Raw genomic sequence first — 15,731 nt, 5'->3', positions numbered from 1 at the left:
CTACATGTTTAATAAGCATTTATTTCATATTTACATGTCTTCTGTGGACTCTGACATTACACCTAGCTACATGTTTAAGCATTTATTTCATATCTTCTGTGGACTAACATTACACCTAGCTACATGTTTAAGCATTTATTTCATATTTACAGCTCGATTTACAGTCGATTTCAGCTCTGACACTTATTTCAGACATGCTCTAGTATGTGAAGAGTCTGCCTGTGATATTAACTCATTTTGGATTAAAAAAAAACCAATCCGTTCTTCTCCTCTCCTGAACAGTTAGTCTTGCGTCTCTGTATGCAAAATTAGTCAAAAGTTAAAATAGTTCAGCTATAGCACGTTGTGAGCTTGTAGATCGGCTATTCGAACCTTTAAAAAAAAAAGGTTTTTCGAAATGGTACAAAATCGCAAAAAGCGTAAGTTTAGGGATGAGGTGTTAGGTTTGGGGTGGCGTGAGATCTCGTCCTGACTGTGATGAGGTGTGTGATCGTGATGTACGTTATGAGATGTGATGTACGTTATGAGATGTGATGTACGTTATGAGATCTCGTCCTGACTGTGCTTGTGTGTGATCGTGATGTGCGTTATGTTCGTTTGTTGTATGGCTTTCTGTTGCTGATTGGCTAGACAGACACTGGCGTTTTAACGGATCTGTGAGGCTGTGGGTTCTAATAGAAACCAGACACTGGCAGGAACCGCTTTTGGTGTTTTTAGCATTATGTCGTACTTTAGCTATTGAAAAAATAGCAGACCTACAAGCTCATAGCTTAGATTTTGAAAAATCGTGAAAATGTGGCGCAGATCTTTGAATATTCTTTCACGGTGAATATTTTGAACTCAAATATTTGCTTCGGGGGGGGGGGGGGGGGGGGGGGGTCCCTGGAACAACATGTTTTCAGATGGGGGTCCGCGGCCAAATACAGGTAATTCTGGGGGTCCTTGACGTGAAAAAGGTTGAGCACGGCTGACATAGAAACATGGGGTTTTTCAGAAAACTGTCAGGATTTAGAAGACATTTGTTGAATCTTTTCTCAGGTCTAAAATGTGTTAATTGATCTAACTGATTCTAATATAAACTAATATAAACACACCTTTAATTATCTGTATTTGGCTGCGAACCCCCCCCCCCCCCCACCCATCTGAAAATATGTAGTGGTGGTTTAAGAGTTAAAAACGTTGAAAAGAATAATAATATATTCAACGATTTGCGTCACGTTTTCACTATTTCCCCCCAAAAAATTGCAGTTCTACAAGCTCGTACAGCGCGGCACTCGGTGCCGTGCTGAAAAACCCATGTTTCTACTTTCTATGTTAGTGGTGCTCAACTTCTTTCACCTCGAGGACCCCCAGAATGATATGTATTTCGCCCCGGACCCCCATCTGAAAAGAAATGTTGTTCCAGGGACCCCCCCCAGAAGCAAAGATTTGAGTTAAAAACGTTCACTGTGAAACTGCCTCCCCCTGGCCAGCCGGGGCGCCTGATGGAGGGGAAAGGAACTGGTTGGAATAACGTGTTCCTTCCATGCGCTACATCCAACCAGGGAAACTCCCCCCTGTCAGGTGTAAAGGAGCAACTTGGGCATGAAGGAAGCATGAGTTCAAGTCCGTTGCTCTCCCCTTGTCCCCCATATATGGGGACTAGGTTGGTGGAGGGTGTGTAGAGCCCAGGATCACATTAGATAATTGACACAGGGGTGAAAAATGGGTTACAAAATCATGGGATAAAAAATATATTAAAGAAAAAAAAAGTTCACTGTGAAAGAATATATTATATATTCAAAGATTTGTGCCACATTTTCACACATTTCCCCAAAATATGGCAGCACAGAGTGCCGCACTACGAGCTCGTAGATCTGCTATTTTTTCAATAGCTGAAGTTGAAACATAATGCTTCCCGTCGTGAACGGGTTAAACGAGTTCTGTGACGCTTGTGAATTCTGTCAGATGTTATGCTGCACTTAACCCATTTTAGGCGGGAACCCCTTTTGGTGTTAGCATTATGTTATGCTTTAGATATTGAAAAATAGCAGATCTACAAGCTCATAGCGTGCCACCGAGTGGCGCGCTATGAGCTTGTAGATCTGCTATTTTTGAAAAATGTGGCGTCAATCGTCTTTGAATATATATTCTTTCAGAGCGAACGTTTTTAACTCAAATCTTCGCTTCAACATATTTTCATATTTTCAACATATAACGTAATTGGCTCGGCGGGCCAATTACGTACATGTAATTGAAATGAAAATTGTCCGGATTTAGAAGACATTTGTAGAAGCAGTCGTAAGAGGAGTTGTGTAGATAAATAAATGTCTTGACATGAATAAGTTTGGGATCCAGCGCTCTAAACTAAATATATATAAAATGATAGCTACATTTTTAAGTATACCGTTATTTATTATTGATGTGTTTTTACTTTCTGGGGCTGTTGCAATGAAAATAACGTCTACTGCTATGATTGTGACTATGGGTTGATGGGTTTACACCTGACCTGAGATCAGATTCTAAAAATGTCTTCTACATCCCGACAGTTTTCTGAAAAAGCTATGTTTCTATGTCAGTCGTTCTTCGATTTTTCAAGAATAGCAGACCTACAAGCTCATAGCGCGCCACTCGGTGGGGCGCTATGAGCTTGTAGATCTGCTATTTTTCAATAGCTAAAGCATAGCATAATGCTAACACCAAAAGGGGTTCCCGACCCAAAATGGGTTAAGAGGTTGCTAAAAGCAATAACAAGTCCAAATTTTAATAACCTTATTTCTAGGGATGCACCGAAAGGGAAATTCTTGGCCGAAACCGAATACCGAATATAGGAAACAGTTTGCCAAAAACCGAATACCGAATATCCTAATATGATTAATATTATACATATCCTTTTTTCCTACCATTGCTGTCATGGCCGTACCTTAAAGCTACCTGATTTATGGCAAAATAAATGGTTATGGCAAAACTTAACTTAAATAATAATCACTATTATGGGTCCATAAAACATTTATTCAGCCCTTTTGAATGCATTAATTGCATACACTATTCGGTGATATATTTTCTGCCTATTCGGGCCTAAACCGAATAGGCCGAAAATGAATTTTTAACCCTAACCCTAACCCTAACCCTAACCCTAACCCTAACCCTAACCCTCTCTCAATCACCTGGTAATGACTGTGACACAGTCCTGTAGCTGAATGCAGTCAGAAATGCAGTCCTTGCAACCACAATGTTTCCAGACAGACAGGTCTAGTCCAGAATGCCACTTAAGAGGTTGCTATAAGCAATAATAACTTAATAAGTCCAAATTTTAATAACCTTATTTTTTTCTTTTATGGTATTCAGACAGCCAGCAATGGGTAGAACGCTCCCAAAAACAATGTAGTCTCTGTGACACATCTAGGGGGCGCTGTGATACATTTAGGGGGCGCACTCTGCATTCAAAGATTTTCCTAGAAGCTTTGTCGTTGGTCAATTTACCTGTCTACTTCCTGATTGGTTAGTCATTGCGACCTGGGTTTTTTTTCCGACCAATGACAAAGCTTCTAGGAAAACCTTTGAAATCAGATTGCGGACTCTAGATCTGTCATTGTCACAGAGACTAAATTATTTTGGGAGTGTTCTACCGATTGCTGTCTGTCTGAATATACCAACAAATATATAAAAAAGGCTATTAAAAAATTGACATGTTATTGCTTATAGCAGTTTTAAAACCCATTGATGCCTGAGGCCGAATCTGGGAACGCCTTCTAGGGCCTGACCTAAGGTTTCTGAAAACCTTCAAATTCTGATGATTTTTTTTTTAATAGTTATGTTGCTACATGTATAGCAATAGCTGATGAGACACAGAGAGCGCGCCGGCATCAAGGGTAGAACAACATATACGTTGCACCAGGCGTCAATGGGTTAAGTTATTTTACATTCCACAGAGCAGAAGAGAGAGCTCTCTGGACACGTTCAGGTGTTTAGACAGATATCTGGTGTTGTGTTTATAGAAGAGAGAGCTCTCTGGACACGTTCAGGTGTTTAGACAGATATCTGGTGTTGTGTTTATAGAAGACAGAGCTCTCTGGACACGTTCAGGTGTTTAGACAGATATCTGGTGTTGTGTTTATAGAAGACAGAGCTCTCTGGACACGTTCAGGTGTTTCTTTAGACAGATATCTGGTGTTGTGTTTATAGAAGACAGAGCTCTCTGGACACGTTTTCTCTCTGGAAAGCGTTGCGGTTCCCGGCGATGTCCGGTCTAACCTTTCCGCGTCTGTCTGTCTGTCTGTCTGTCTGTCTGTCTGTCTGTCTGTCTGTCTGTCTGTCTGTCTGTCTGTCTGTCTGTCTGTCTGTCTGTCTGTCTGTCTGTCTGTCTGTCATGTGGTGTAGACAGATGCCAGGATGAGCAGTTCTTCTACTGTTAGACTGACGATAAGTTCTTGGTTTACTGATGACTTGTATTTGATGTATTATTATTATTAGTCCTTACCCATTGTGAGATATTTGCCCCCCCCTTGTGGCCGTGAAGGGTACTGCGCCCGGGTGCGTTTGTAATTGACTAATAAATAAATTAATAATCATTAATGTGTCAAATCGAAAAATGGGCTTCGTTACGCCCTCCATATGCATATGGTCAATGCCTGTGTGAAAAGTTGGAGTGATTGGTGCAGGCAGTAAGGAGTTACGGCACTGTTTCTGTATGATGTATTACGAACCGTGTGTGTTTTTCTTGCTTACGGTAAAGGCCTATTCATTCATACAGTTTTCATTGAAGAGGTGACCACCCGGAAACTACAACATGATGTCACTGAGTGACGTTGTAGTCGCGGTGTTTGCTGTGTTTGTTAAAACTACAACATGACGTCACTGAGCCACGTTGTTTGTTAAAACTACAACATGACATCACTGAGCCACGGTGTTTGTTAAAACTACAACATGATGTCACTGAGTGACGTTGTAGTCACTGCTCGCTCACACAAACATGTCTCTGATTTTACTAAAACTACAACATGACATCACTGAGCCGCGGTGTTTGTTAAAACTACAACATGACGTCACTGAGCCGCAGTGTTTGTTAAAACTACAACATGACGTCACTGAGCCGCGGTGTTTGTTAAAACTACAACATGACGTCACTGAGCCGCGGTGTTTGTTAAAACTACAACATGCCGTCACTGAGCCGCGGTGTTTGTTAAAACTACAACATGACATCACTGAGCCGCGGTGGTCACCGTGTCTCACACAAACACGTCTGTTATTATTTTTTTACGAACTTCGGTGGTCACCTCAACACCTCATCACCTGTGTGTGTGTGTGTGTGTGTGCGTGTTTGTGCAGAGGTCAAGAGGTCGTGCGATGATGGACGAGGAAATTCGCAGCTGAACGTGACGTCTCCCCCCCCCCCCCCCCCCCCCACTGGACTGGATCCATCGCCCCCACACCGAGCGAGAGAGAGAGGGAGAGAGAGGGAGAGGTTCATACGTTGACCGCTGCCTAGCGGGCCGGACGTCGCCATAGCAACGCCACTGTTGTCGCCGTCCTGGTCGCCATGTCGGACGCCCCGCCCCCTCCCGAGGCCGCCGCCGCCCCCTCCCCCACCCCCCCCACCGTCACAAACCCCTCCCCCCCAGAGGTCACCAACGCCACCAAGCCGGGCAGGTAACGTAGCGTGACCTCTGTGACCTTTACGGTAGGGATGCCGCCGATTAATCGATTTTCTGATTAATCGTCGGAGTCTCCGAAATTTTAATATGTTGCACAACACTTGATGTTATTTTCCGGTTGGGACGTCATCGAAAATGTCCCCCCCCCATTTTAGCCGACGAGAACGAAACACTCTTGATCTAAATCATTCCGTTCAATTCTAAGCAAAGATCCTGTGTTAGACGGACCCACCGCGGTCCCGTCGCTAGTCACGTTAGAATTCATCATACCTCCCGTCGATCGCCTCGGGAGTGTTTTGGCTACATTTAGCTCTTTCAGCTACATCCGGGATAACATCCGGTCCTTTGCCAAAAGTGCTCCGCTGCTAAGAATCGCTGGGCGCTATGATTTAATGGATTAAATAACTCCGGGCGTTCGGCGTGTTAATCGTATGTTGTTGCTCCGCCCACTCCTTCAGGAAGACCAATCAGCTGCAGTACATGCAGAACGTGGTCGTTAAGACATTGTGGAAGCATCAGTTCGCCTGGCCGTTCTACCTTCCTGTCGACGCCATCAAGCTCTGTCTGGCTGTGAGTACCGTTGATTATGTTGTTGTTGTTATTATTCTGTCTGGCTGTGAGTACTGTTGTTTATGATGTTGTTGTTGTTGTTATTATTCTGTCTGGCTGTGAGTACCGTTGTTTATGTTGTTGTTGTTGTTATTATTCTGTCTGGCTGTGAGTACTGTTGTTTATGATGTTGTTGTTGTTGTTATTATTCTGTCTGGCTGTGAGTACCGTTGTTTATGTTGTTGTTGTTGTTGTTGTTATTATTCTGTCTGGCTGTGAGTACTGTTGTCTATGTTGTTGTTGTTGTTATTATTGTTATCTCATTCTGGGCGGGAACACATTTTGGTGTTTTAACCCATTCTGACCTGAGATCAGATTCTAAAAATATGTGACTGTAATGCACAACCTATGTAAGTGTGTGTGAATGTGTGTGTGAATGGGTGAATGTAATGCACAACCTATGTAAAGGTGTGTGTGTGAATGGGTGAATGCAATGCACCATCTATGTAAAGGTGTGTGAATGGGTGAATGTAATGCACCATCTATGTAAAGGTGTGTGAATGGGTGAATGTAATGCACAACCTATGTAAAGGTGGGTGAATGTAATGCACAACCTATGTAAAGGTGTGTGAATGGGTGAATGTAATGCACAACCTATGTAAAGGTGGGTGAATGTAATGCACCATCTATGTAAAGGTGTGTGAATGGGTGAATGTAATGCACCATCTATGTAAAGGTGTGTGAATGGGTGAATGTAATGCACAACCTATGTAAAGGTGTGTGAATGGGTGAATGTAATGCACAACCTATGTAAAGGTGTGTGAATGGGTGAATGTAATGCACAACCTATGTAAATGTGTGTGAATGGGTGAATGTAATGCACAACCTATGTAAAGGTGTGTGAATGGGTGAATGTAATGCACAACCTATGTAAAGGTGTGTGTGTGAATGGGTGAATGTAATGCACAACCTATGTAAAGGTGTGTGAATGGGTGAATGTAATGCACAGTCTATGTAAAGGTGTGTGAATGTGTGTGTGAATGTAATGCACAACCTATGTAAAGGTGTGTGTGTGTGTGTGTGTGTGTGTGTGTGTGTGTGTGTGTGTGTGTGTGTGTGTGTGTGTGTGGATGGGTGAATGTAGTGCACAACCTATGTAAAGGTGTGTGTGTGTGTGTGTGAATGGGTGAATGTAATGCACAACCTATCTAAAGGTGTGTGAATGTGTGTGTGTGTGAATGGGTGATGTAATGCACCATCTATGTAAAGCGCCTTGGATAAAGGCGCTATATAAATAACCATTTACCATTCTAGACTTTAATATATTACGGGTGTGCTCGTTGTTCCTAGGACTACCACAAGGTGATCAAGAACCCGATGGACATGGGGACGATAAAGAAGAGGTTGGAGAACAACTATTACTGGAGCGCCAGCGAAGCCATGCAGGACTTCAACACCATGTTTACAAACTGTTACATTTATAACAAGGTAACTGTTACATTTATAACAAGGTCACTGTTACATTTATAACAAGGTGACTGTTACATTTATAACAAGGTGACTGTTACATTTATAACAAGGTGACTGTTACATTTATAACAAGGTGACTGTTACATTTATAACAAGGTGACTGTTACATGTATAACAAGGTAACTGTTACATTTATAACAAGGTGACTGTTACATTTATAACAAGGTGACTGTTGCATTTATAACAAGGTGACTGTTACATTTATAACAAGGTGACTGTTACATGTATAACAAGGTAACTGTTACATTTATAACAAGGTGACTGTTACATTTATAACAAGGTCACTGTTACATTTATAACAAGGTGACTGTTACATTTATAACAAGGTGACTCTTACATTTATAACAAGGTAACTGTTACATTTATAACAAGGTAACTGTTACATTTATAACTATTTGTATAGCACCTTTCATGACATGAAATGCAGCTCAAAGTGCTTTACAGAGCAATGGAGAAAAAAAAGAAGAAAAGCAAGGCATAAACATAAAAAAAACAAGCAGTAATGCAATACAGTGAGGACATGAATAACAAAAAGATCAATTAAAAGCAATGTTGTAGAAGTGGGTCTTGAGCTGTGCTTTAAAAATGTCTACAGAGGCTGCCTGTCGAAGGTACAGTGGGAGCTTGTTCCATGCCGTCTGCCCGTAGAAGCAAAAAGCTGCTTCCCCGTATTTTATTGTTGCCATTTTTTCAGGCAAAGCGAGCAGGCCAGCAGTGGAAGACCTTAGGGGGGCGGTTTGGTAGTGATGTTAATGTGTGTGTGTGTGTCCAGCCTACAGATGACATCGTCCTCATGGCTCAGGCTCTGGAGAAGATCTTCCTCCAGAAGGTGGCCCAGATGCCCCAGGAGGAGGTGGCCCTGCTGCCCCCCGCCCCCAAAGCCAAGGCCAACAAGAGCAAGCCGCAAGCCCCGCCCACCCCAGGTACAGCTTCATCCAATAGGACGCTGGCCCCGCCCACCCCAGGTACAGCTTCATCCAATAGGACTAGACCGTAGGCCCCGCCTACCCCAGGTACAGCTTCATCCAATAGGACTAGACCGTAGGCCCCGCCTACCCCAGGTACAGCTTCATCCAATAGAGCGTCGCAGTCCCTCCCCCTTTCAGAACGACGAGTGGCCCAGGAAATGAATCCCAATGCATTTTGCCCATAGGCTTTTCTTAAAGTATTTATTTAAAGACGGTTACGCCGCGGACAAAGCCAACTCGGATCGTGACAAATCATGACAATGAATACAATGTTTTGGGCCGATCAAATAATTTATAAGAAGAAAAACAAAACAATTTGTGTTGTCGCCTGCCTTTATTTTCTTCTTTCTAATTATTTGATCGTCCCAAAATATTGTGCTTGTTGTCATGATTTGTTACGATCCGAGTTGGCTTTGTCCGCGGCGTAACAGTCTTTATATAAATACGTTTTGAAATGTCTATGGGAAAAATGAATGGAGAACCATTTCCTGGGCCACTCGTCGTTCTGAAAGGGGGCGTGACTGCGACGCTCTATAGGACTAGACCATAGAGCGTTGCAGTCCCGCCCCCTTTCATGACGACGCCAGGCCCAGGAAATGAATCCCAATACATTTTTCCTCATAGACATTTCAAAAAGTATTTATTTAAAGACCTTTTAAGCGTCGTACGAAGCCAACTCGAGTCATTAACAAATAATTACAAAAAAGAAAAACAACAAAAAAAGTGTTGTAACCTGACGTTGTTTTCTACTTTCTAATTCTTTGTTCGGCCCAAAACATTGTGTTTGTTGTCATGTTTTGCCACGACAAGAGTTGTCTTTGTCCGCGGCGTAAAACGTCTTTAAATAAATACTTTAAGAAATGCCTATGAGGAAAATGAACGGCGATTTCTTTTCCGGGTCTCTCGAGGGGGCGGGACTGCGATGCTCTATAGACATATAAAGGTAGACGCCCCTCTGGAGCGTATGTGCTCCAGGGAGGGCAAAACATTCCCTGAGATTTCCTTGCGATGAAGCCTCGAAGCCCCGCGTCACAGAGCTGTAAGTCCCGGAAAAGATGCGCTGTGATTGGCCAGTAAGCACTTGAGTGCACTCCACACTTGCGGCGTACTTCCTCCCCTCCTACAACACACATCCTCCCCTCCTACAACACACATCCTCCCCTCCTACAACACACATCCTCCCCTCCTACAACACACATCCTCCCCTCCTACAACACACATCCTCCCCTCCTACAACACACATCCTCCCCTCCTACAACACACTTCCTCCCCTCCTACAACACACTTCCTCCCCTCCTACAACACACATCCTCCCCTCCTACAACACACATCCCCCCCTCCTACAACACACATCCCCCCCTCCTACAACACACATCCCCCCCTCCTACAACACACATCCTCCCCTCCTACAACACACATCCTCCCCTCCTACAACACACTTCCTCCCCTCCTACAACACACTTCCTCCCCTCCTACAACACACATCCTCCCCTCCTACAACACACATCCTCCCCTCCTACAACACACATCCTCCCCTCCTACAACACACTTCCTCCCCTCCTACAACACACATCCTCCCCTCCTACAACACACTTCCTCCCCTCCTACAACACACATCCTCCCCTCCTACAACACACTTCCTCCCCTCCTACAACACACATCCTCCCCTCCTACAACACACATCCTCCCCTCCTACAACACACTTCCTCCCCTCCTACAACACACATCCTCCCCTCCTACAACACACATCCTCCCCTCCTACAACACACATCCTCCCCTCCTACAACACTCTTCCTCCCCTCCTACAACACACATCCTCCCCTCCTACAACACACTTCCTCCCCTCCTACAACACACATCCTCCCCTCCTACAACACACTTCCTCCCCTCCTACAACACACATCCTCCCCTCCTACAACACACATCCTCCCCTCCTACAACACACATCCTCCCCTCCTACAACACACTTCCTCCCCTCCTACAACACACATCCTCCCCTCCTACAACACACATCCTCCCCTCCTACAACACACTTCCTCCCCTCCTACAACACACATCCTCCCCTCCTACAACACACATCCTCCCCTCCTACAACACACATCCTCCCCTCCTACAACACACTTCCTCCCCTCCTACAACACACATCCTCCCCTCCTACAACACACTTCCTCCCCTCCTACAACACACATCCTCCCCTCCTACAACACACTTCCTCCCCTCCTACAACACACATCCTCCCCTCCTACAACACACTTCCTCCCCTCCTACAACACACATCCTCCCCTCCTACAACACACATCCCCCCCTCCTACAACACACTTCCTCCCCTCCTACAACACACATCCTCCCCTCCTACAACACACTTCCTCCCCTCCTACAACACACATCCTCCCCTCCTACAACACACATCCCCCCCTCCTACAACACACTTCCTCCCCTCCTACAACACACTTCCTCCCCTCCTACAACACACATCCTCCCCTCCTACAACACACTTCCTCCCCTCCTACAACACACATCCTCCCCTCCTACAACACACATCCTCCCCTCCTACAACACACATCCTCCCCTCCTACAACACACATCCTCCCCTCCTACAACACACTTCCTCCCCTCCTACAACACACATCCTCCCCTCCTACAACACACTTCCTCCCCTCCTACAACACACTTCCTCCCCTCCTACAACACTCTTCCTCCCCTCCTACAACACACATCCTCCCCTCCTACAACACACATCCTCCCCTCCTACAACACACATCCTCCCCTCCTACAACACACTTCCTCCCCTCCTACAACACACAGCGGCCAATCTTTTTAAGTGGTGCAACCACTTCCTTAACCCATTCAGTTTTCTGAAATAACCTATGTTTCTAGGACTATATCGCTCAATATTTCATGTCATGGACCCCAAAAATGATCTGTAATTGGCCTCCGAGACCCCCCATCTGAAAATATGTTGTTCCAGGGAGGCAGTGACCCTCCAGAAGCTAAGATTTGAGTTAAAAACGTTTAACTTAATTTAACTTTAATTTGAGGCACATTTTCACGATTTTTCAAAAATAGCAGACCTGCAAGCTCGTAGCGCGCCACTCGGTGGTGCGCTACGAGCTTGTAGATCTGCTATTTTTCAATAGCTAAAGCACAACGTAATGCTAACACCAAAATGGGTTCCCGTGCAAAATGGGTTAAGTGACTATGTGTGTGGCTGGCTGGCTGGCTGGCTGGCTGGCTGGGTGCGTCTGAGCACGGAAACAGCATGGTTGTTTTTCACCACCTGTGCGCAATCTTAACACCCACAAACACACACGCACATATTAACTGTATATATGGTGATTCCAGGTGTGCCAGTACAGTACAGTGACAGTACAGTACAGTAGAGGGTACAGTAGAGGGACCCCAGCGGTGGCCGAACGGTTTGCGGAGTGTTCTTGATATCGGAAGGTCGCTAGTTCGTATCCCCGGACCGGCACGTTAAAATTACCACCGCTGAAGTGCCCTTGGAGCAAGGCATTGAACCCCTATACCATGAAATGTTCTATGAGCAGAGCCTGGCTGTAAACAAGTTCTTGAGCTTAGTCCAGTTACCCTGGGTAAACATAGTACCTTTCCTTTCCTTAGTCCAGTTACCCTGGGTAAACATAGTACCTTTCCTTTCCTTAGTCCAGTTACCCTGGGTAAACATAGTACCTTTCCTTTCCTTAGTCCAGTTACCCTGGGTAAACATAGTACCTTTCCTTTCCTTTGCCAGTACAGTACAGTACAGTACAGTACAGTACAGTACAGTACAGTACAGTACAGTACAGTACAGTACAGTACAGTACAGTACAGTACAGTAGAGGGACCCCCACATGGTAACTCTGTCATTTCTCAACCGTTTCGGACGTGGGGCGGCTCGCCGGAATCGGGCCGGCACCCTGGGTGCGTTCCTGTGGGTCAGTACAGTACAGTACAGTAGAGGGTACAGTAGAGGGACGTGGTGCGTTCCTGTTTGGACAGAAACAACAGCCCTGGAGAGTGACTGGCTACGTTTACATGAGCAGTTAAATCCCCTTTTCATTCCGAATAGAATTTCAATCCTATTAAACGTTATGTAAACACCTACAAAAACTTACATCCGAATGAAAACGCTCGATGCGATCTAAAAATATCCAAGGCGCGTTGAGGAGTTTGCACATAGAGCGCGTTATTTCGTTCCTTTTTTCAGATCCGAAATCCACAAAAAAACGTGGAGCAGCAGCAGATGACGATAACCCTGATCTGTGTGTGTGTGTGTGTGTGTGTATGTGTGTGTGTGTGTGTTCAACGGTCTCTCTCTCTCTCTCTCTCTCTCTCTCTCAAAAATAACGAGCGACCCGATACAATAATAATCAGTGTGTTGCGTGCCCTGGCCGTGCTGTAGATAATAAAGTACAAATAAAAACGAGATGATCACCTTCCCAGCGGAGAAGCGGAGCCGCAGCGGGTGGGGAAAAAAAGACGGTAAACATATTTGCCCGTCCCTATCCAACCAGCAGCCTCAAAGCTACTGCGGAATGAAATGATGTGATTTCAAAGTATCGTCTTTCGTCTGTAATATGTTTGTATTGTTGAGACAGTCACAATGAATGAACTGCCTATATTTTATGTGTCCAAAAGATGGCGTAGTTTCACGTGAATTAACATGTATCATGTCTTCTATCACTTCTCCATATAAACACTCATTCGGAATGACCATTTCCCATGTAAACTCGCGGCAAAAAACATTACATCGGATGTATTTTATTCTGAAGTATTTATTCTGAATGATCACCCTTCATGTAAACGTAGCCACTGTTTGGAGTAGCTTTGCATTTGAGTCAAATGAACAAGCAGGTCTGCTGATTGATTGAATTAGTCAAACCATGGAAACCAAATGGTCCAGAGGTTAACCCATTCTGACCTGAGATCAGATTCATACAAGGTTTCCACTGGACACACACTGGTCCGATTAACCCATTCTGACCTGAGATCAGATTCTAAAAAATGTCAGTCGTTCTTCGATTTTTCAAAAAATAGCAGACCTACAAGCTCGTAGCGCGCCACTCGGTGGCGCGCTATGAGCTTGTAGATCTGCTATTTTTCAATAGCTAAAGCGTAACGTGATGCTAACACCAAAATGGGTTCCCGTTCAGAATGGGTTAAAAGGCTAAAATGAATAGCACGGAAAAAAAATATGGTCCTGGACTGGTGACTGACTCGTTTCCATTGTGCACTGCTGCTACATATTCAACTCATCAGCAGAGCATAGAATATGAACACACACACTCGAGGTTCAAGGTTGTCTTTATTTGTCTCCCTTGGGAGAAATGTGTCTTGGAGACGGAGTCACAGCTGCATACAAATAACAGACACGTTCACATACTTAACTTTCCTCAAGGGCCATATTTTGACTATAGCGCAGGGGTTTTCAACTGATTATGAACCAGGGACCACCACGCTGACTAATAATCAACCTGGGGACCACCACCCTAACTAAGAATCAACCTGGGGACCACTGTTGAGTTGGGTGAGGGGTAGGGCTGTCCCCGACTAAGGATTTGTATAGTCGACTGATAGATGAATAAATTTGCTGTTAGTCGACTAATAGTCGCCTTAGCAACAGAACAACAGAGGCTTGTCATTAGCCAGATTGAGCACAGCAGGTGAGATTGAGATTCTGGAGTATCAGGCCAGCGCACTGTGCAATTCAAGTCACAGGCAGTGGCACATTGCCACACAGGCAGACACACTCCACATGCACATTGGAGATTTGAACAGTCAGAATGTTCAAATGTGTTTGTCCCCCACAGACCTAGTGGAATAATACAATATTGTTGTATATTTTTGTAAATATTCGACTAAGAGGTGGTCAGTCGACTGAGACCCGTTCCGATCGATTAGTCGACTAATCGAGGTCAGCCCTAGTGAGGGGATATAAAAAGTAATATCAAATTTGTTCATTTGAGGTGAATTGAATCAAGCCCTTAACAGTCAGTAATTTAATATATGCTAGTCGTCCGGAGCTATTCCTTTCCCATGGTTGCCCTTACTCTGTTCTCTTAACTTTCCATATTAAACTCATAGATGGCAGACACATGCAATTGCATGATTATATGGGCATTTCCTAATTGACTCAACCAGTCAATCCGGTTCACTTTCCCTTGAAATTCAAACTCCCTTTCTGTGGAAGTTCCCTGCAGTAACTGACATTGATGTCATCATACATCACCAGGTCACTTAATGAACTAGTTAGTTTCCCAACTAGTGGTCGATAAAAAACATACTAAATGCATGGCCACTGGGACCACATGCAATACCTTCACGGACCACCAGTGGTCCACGGACCACCAGTTGAAAACCTCTGCTATAGCGTACCAGGCTGGGGGCCGAGTCCCTTACGCGCGAGGTCGAGGTCTTGCCCTGAAAATTAATTTTCACAATGCAAGACCCCATTTGAAAAGGATGCCCAGTTTGACATGCATAGGCTACTGACCCCCATCTAATGCCATTTATATCTGGGACCCCACCCCCCTTTTTTAAATTCTTCCAGGGGCCACAAGGGGGCCCTATTGGGGGGCCCTATTGGGGAACCCTGTGACCTATGCCCTAGGACAGTGCTTCCCAAAGTGGGGTCCATGTTTTGTGCCAAATGTTTTTGCTACACCACCTATCCTATCCTATCCTCCACCTATCCTATCCTCCACCTATCCTATCCTATCCTCCACCTATCCTACCCTATCTCATATCAAGGACCCCCCATTAGCCCCGCGGACCCCCATTTGAAAAGATATGCCAGGGACCCCCATGAGAGAAGACTTTTACGGCTCTAGCAGTGATCTTTAACCCATTTTGACCTGAGATCAGATTCTACAAATGTCTTCTACATCCTGACAGTTTTCTGAAAAAGATATGTTTCTATGTCAGTCGTTCTTTGATTTTTCAAAAATAGCAGACCTAGTAGAGCTTGTAGATCTGCTATTTTTCAATAGCTAAAGCATAACATAATGCTAACACCAAAAGGGGTTCCCGCCCCAAAATGGGTTAATTTCAA

At 44.6% G+C, this 15,731-nt stretch overlaps 1 protein-coding gene across 2 annotated transcripts in view; it reads left to right on the top strand.

The window, feature by feature from the left end:
• The window catches only part of brd3b (bromodomain containing 3b), a 45,849-nt gene that overhangs the window by 2,468 nt on the left and 27,650 nt on the right, over positions 1 to 15,731 (top strand). For both annotated transcript variants that reach the window (XR_014570428.1, XM_083784970.1), the window contains exons 2-5: positions 5,308 to 5,628; positions 6,092 to 6,203; positions 7,533 to 7,670; positions 8,485 to 8,635. Coding sequence is in view for 1 of the 2 variants with exons in the window: in XM_083784970.1 (XP_083641096.1) it covers positions 5,519 to 5,628; positions 6,092 to 6,203; positions 7,533 to 7,670; positions 8,485 to 8,635 (511 nt within the window). In the remaining variant the exon portion in view is untranslated. The remainder of the gene's footprint in view (positions 1 to 5,307; positions 5,629 to 6,091; positions 6,204 to 7,532; positions 7,671 to 8,484; positions 8,636 to 15,731) is intronic.

This window comes from Protomyctophum parallelum (genome assembly GCF_964188405.1).
Source record: "Protomyctophum parallelum genome assembly, chromosome: 15".
In the NCBI taxonomy this organism is placed as follows: Eukaryota; Metazoa; Chordata; class Actinopteri; order Myctophiformes; family Myctophidae; genus Protomyctophum; species Protomyctophum parallelum.
Note: the sequence above shows the minus strand (reverse complement) of the source record. Positions and strands in the feature narration are given on the sequence as shown.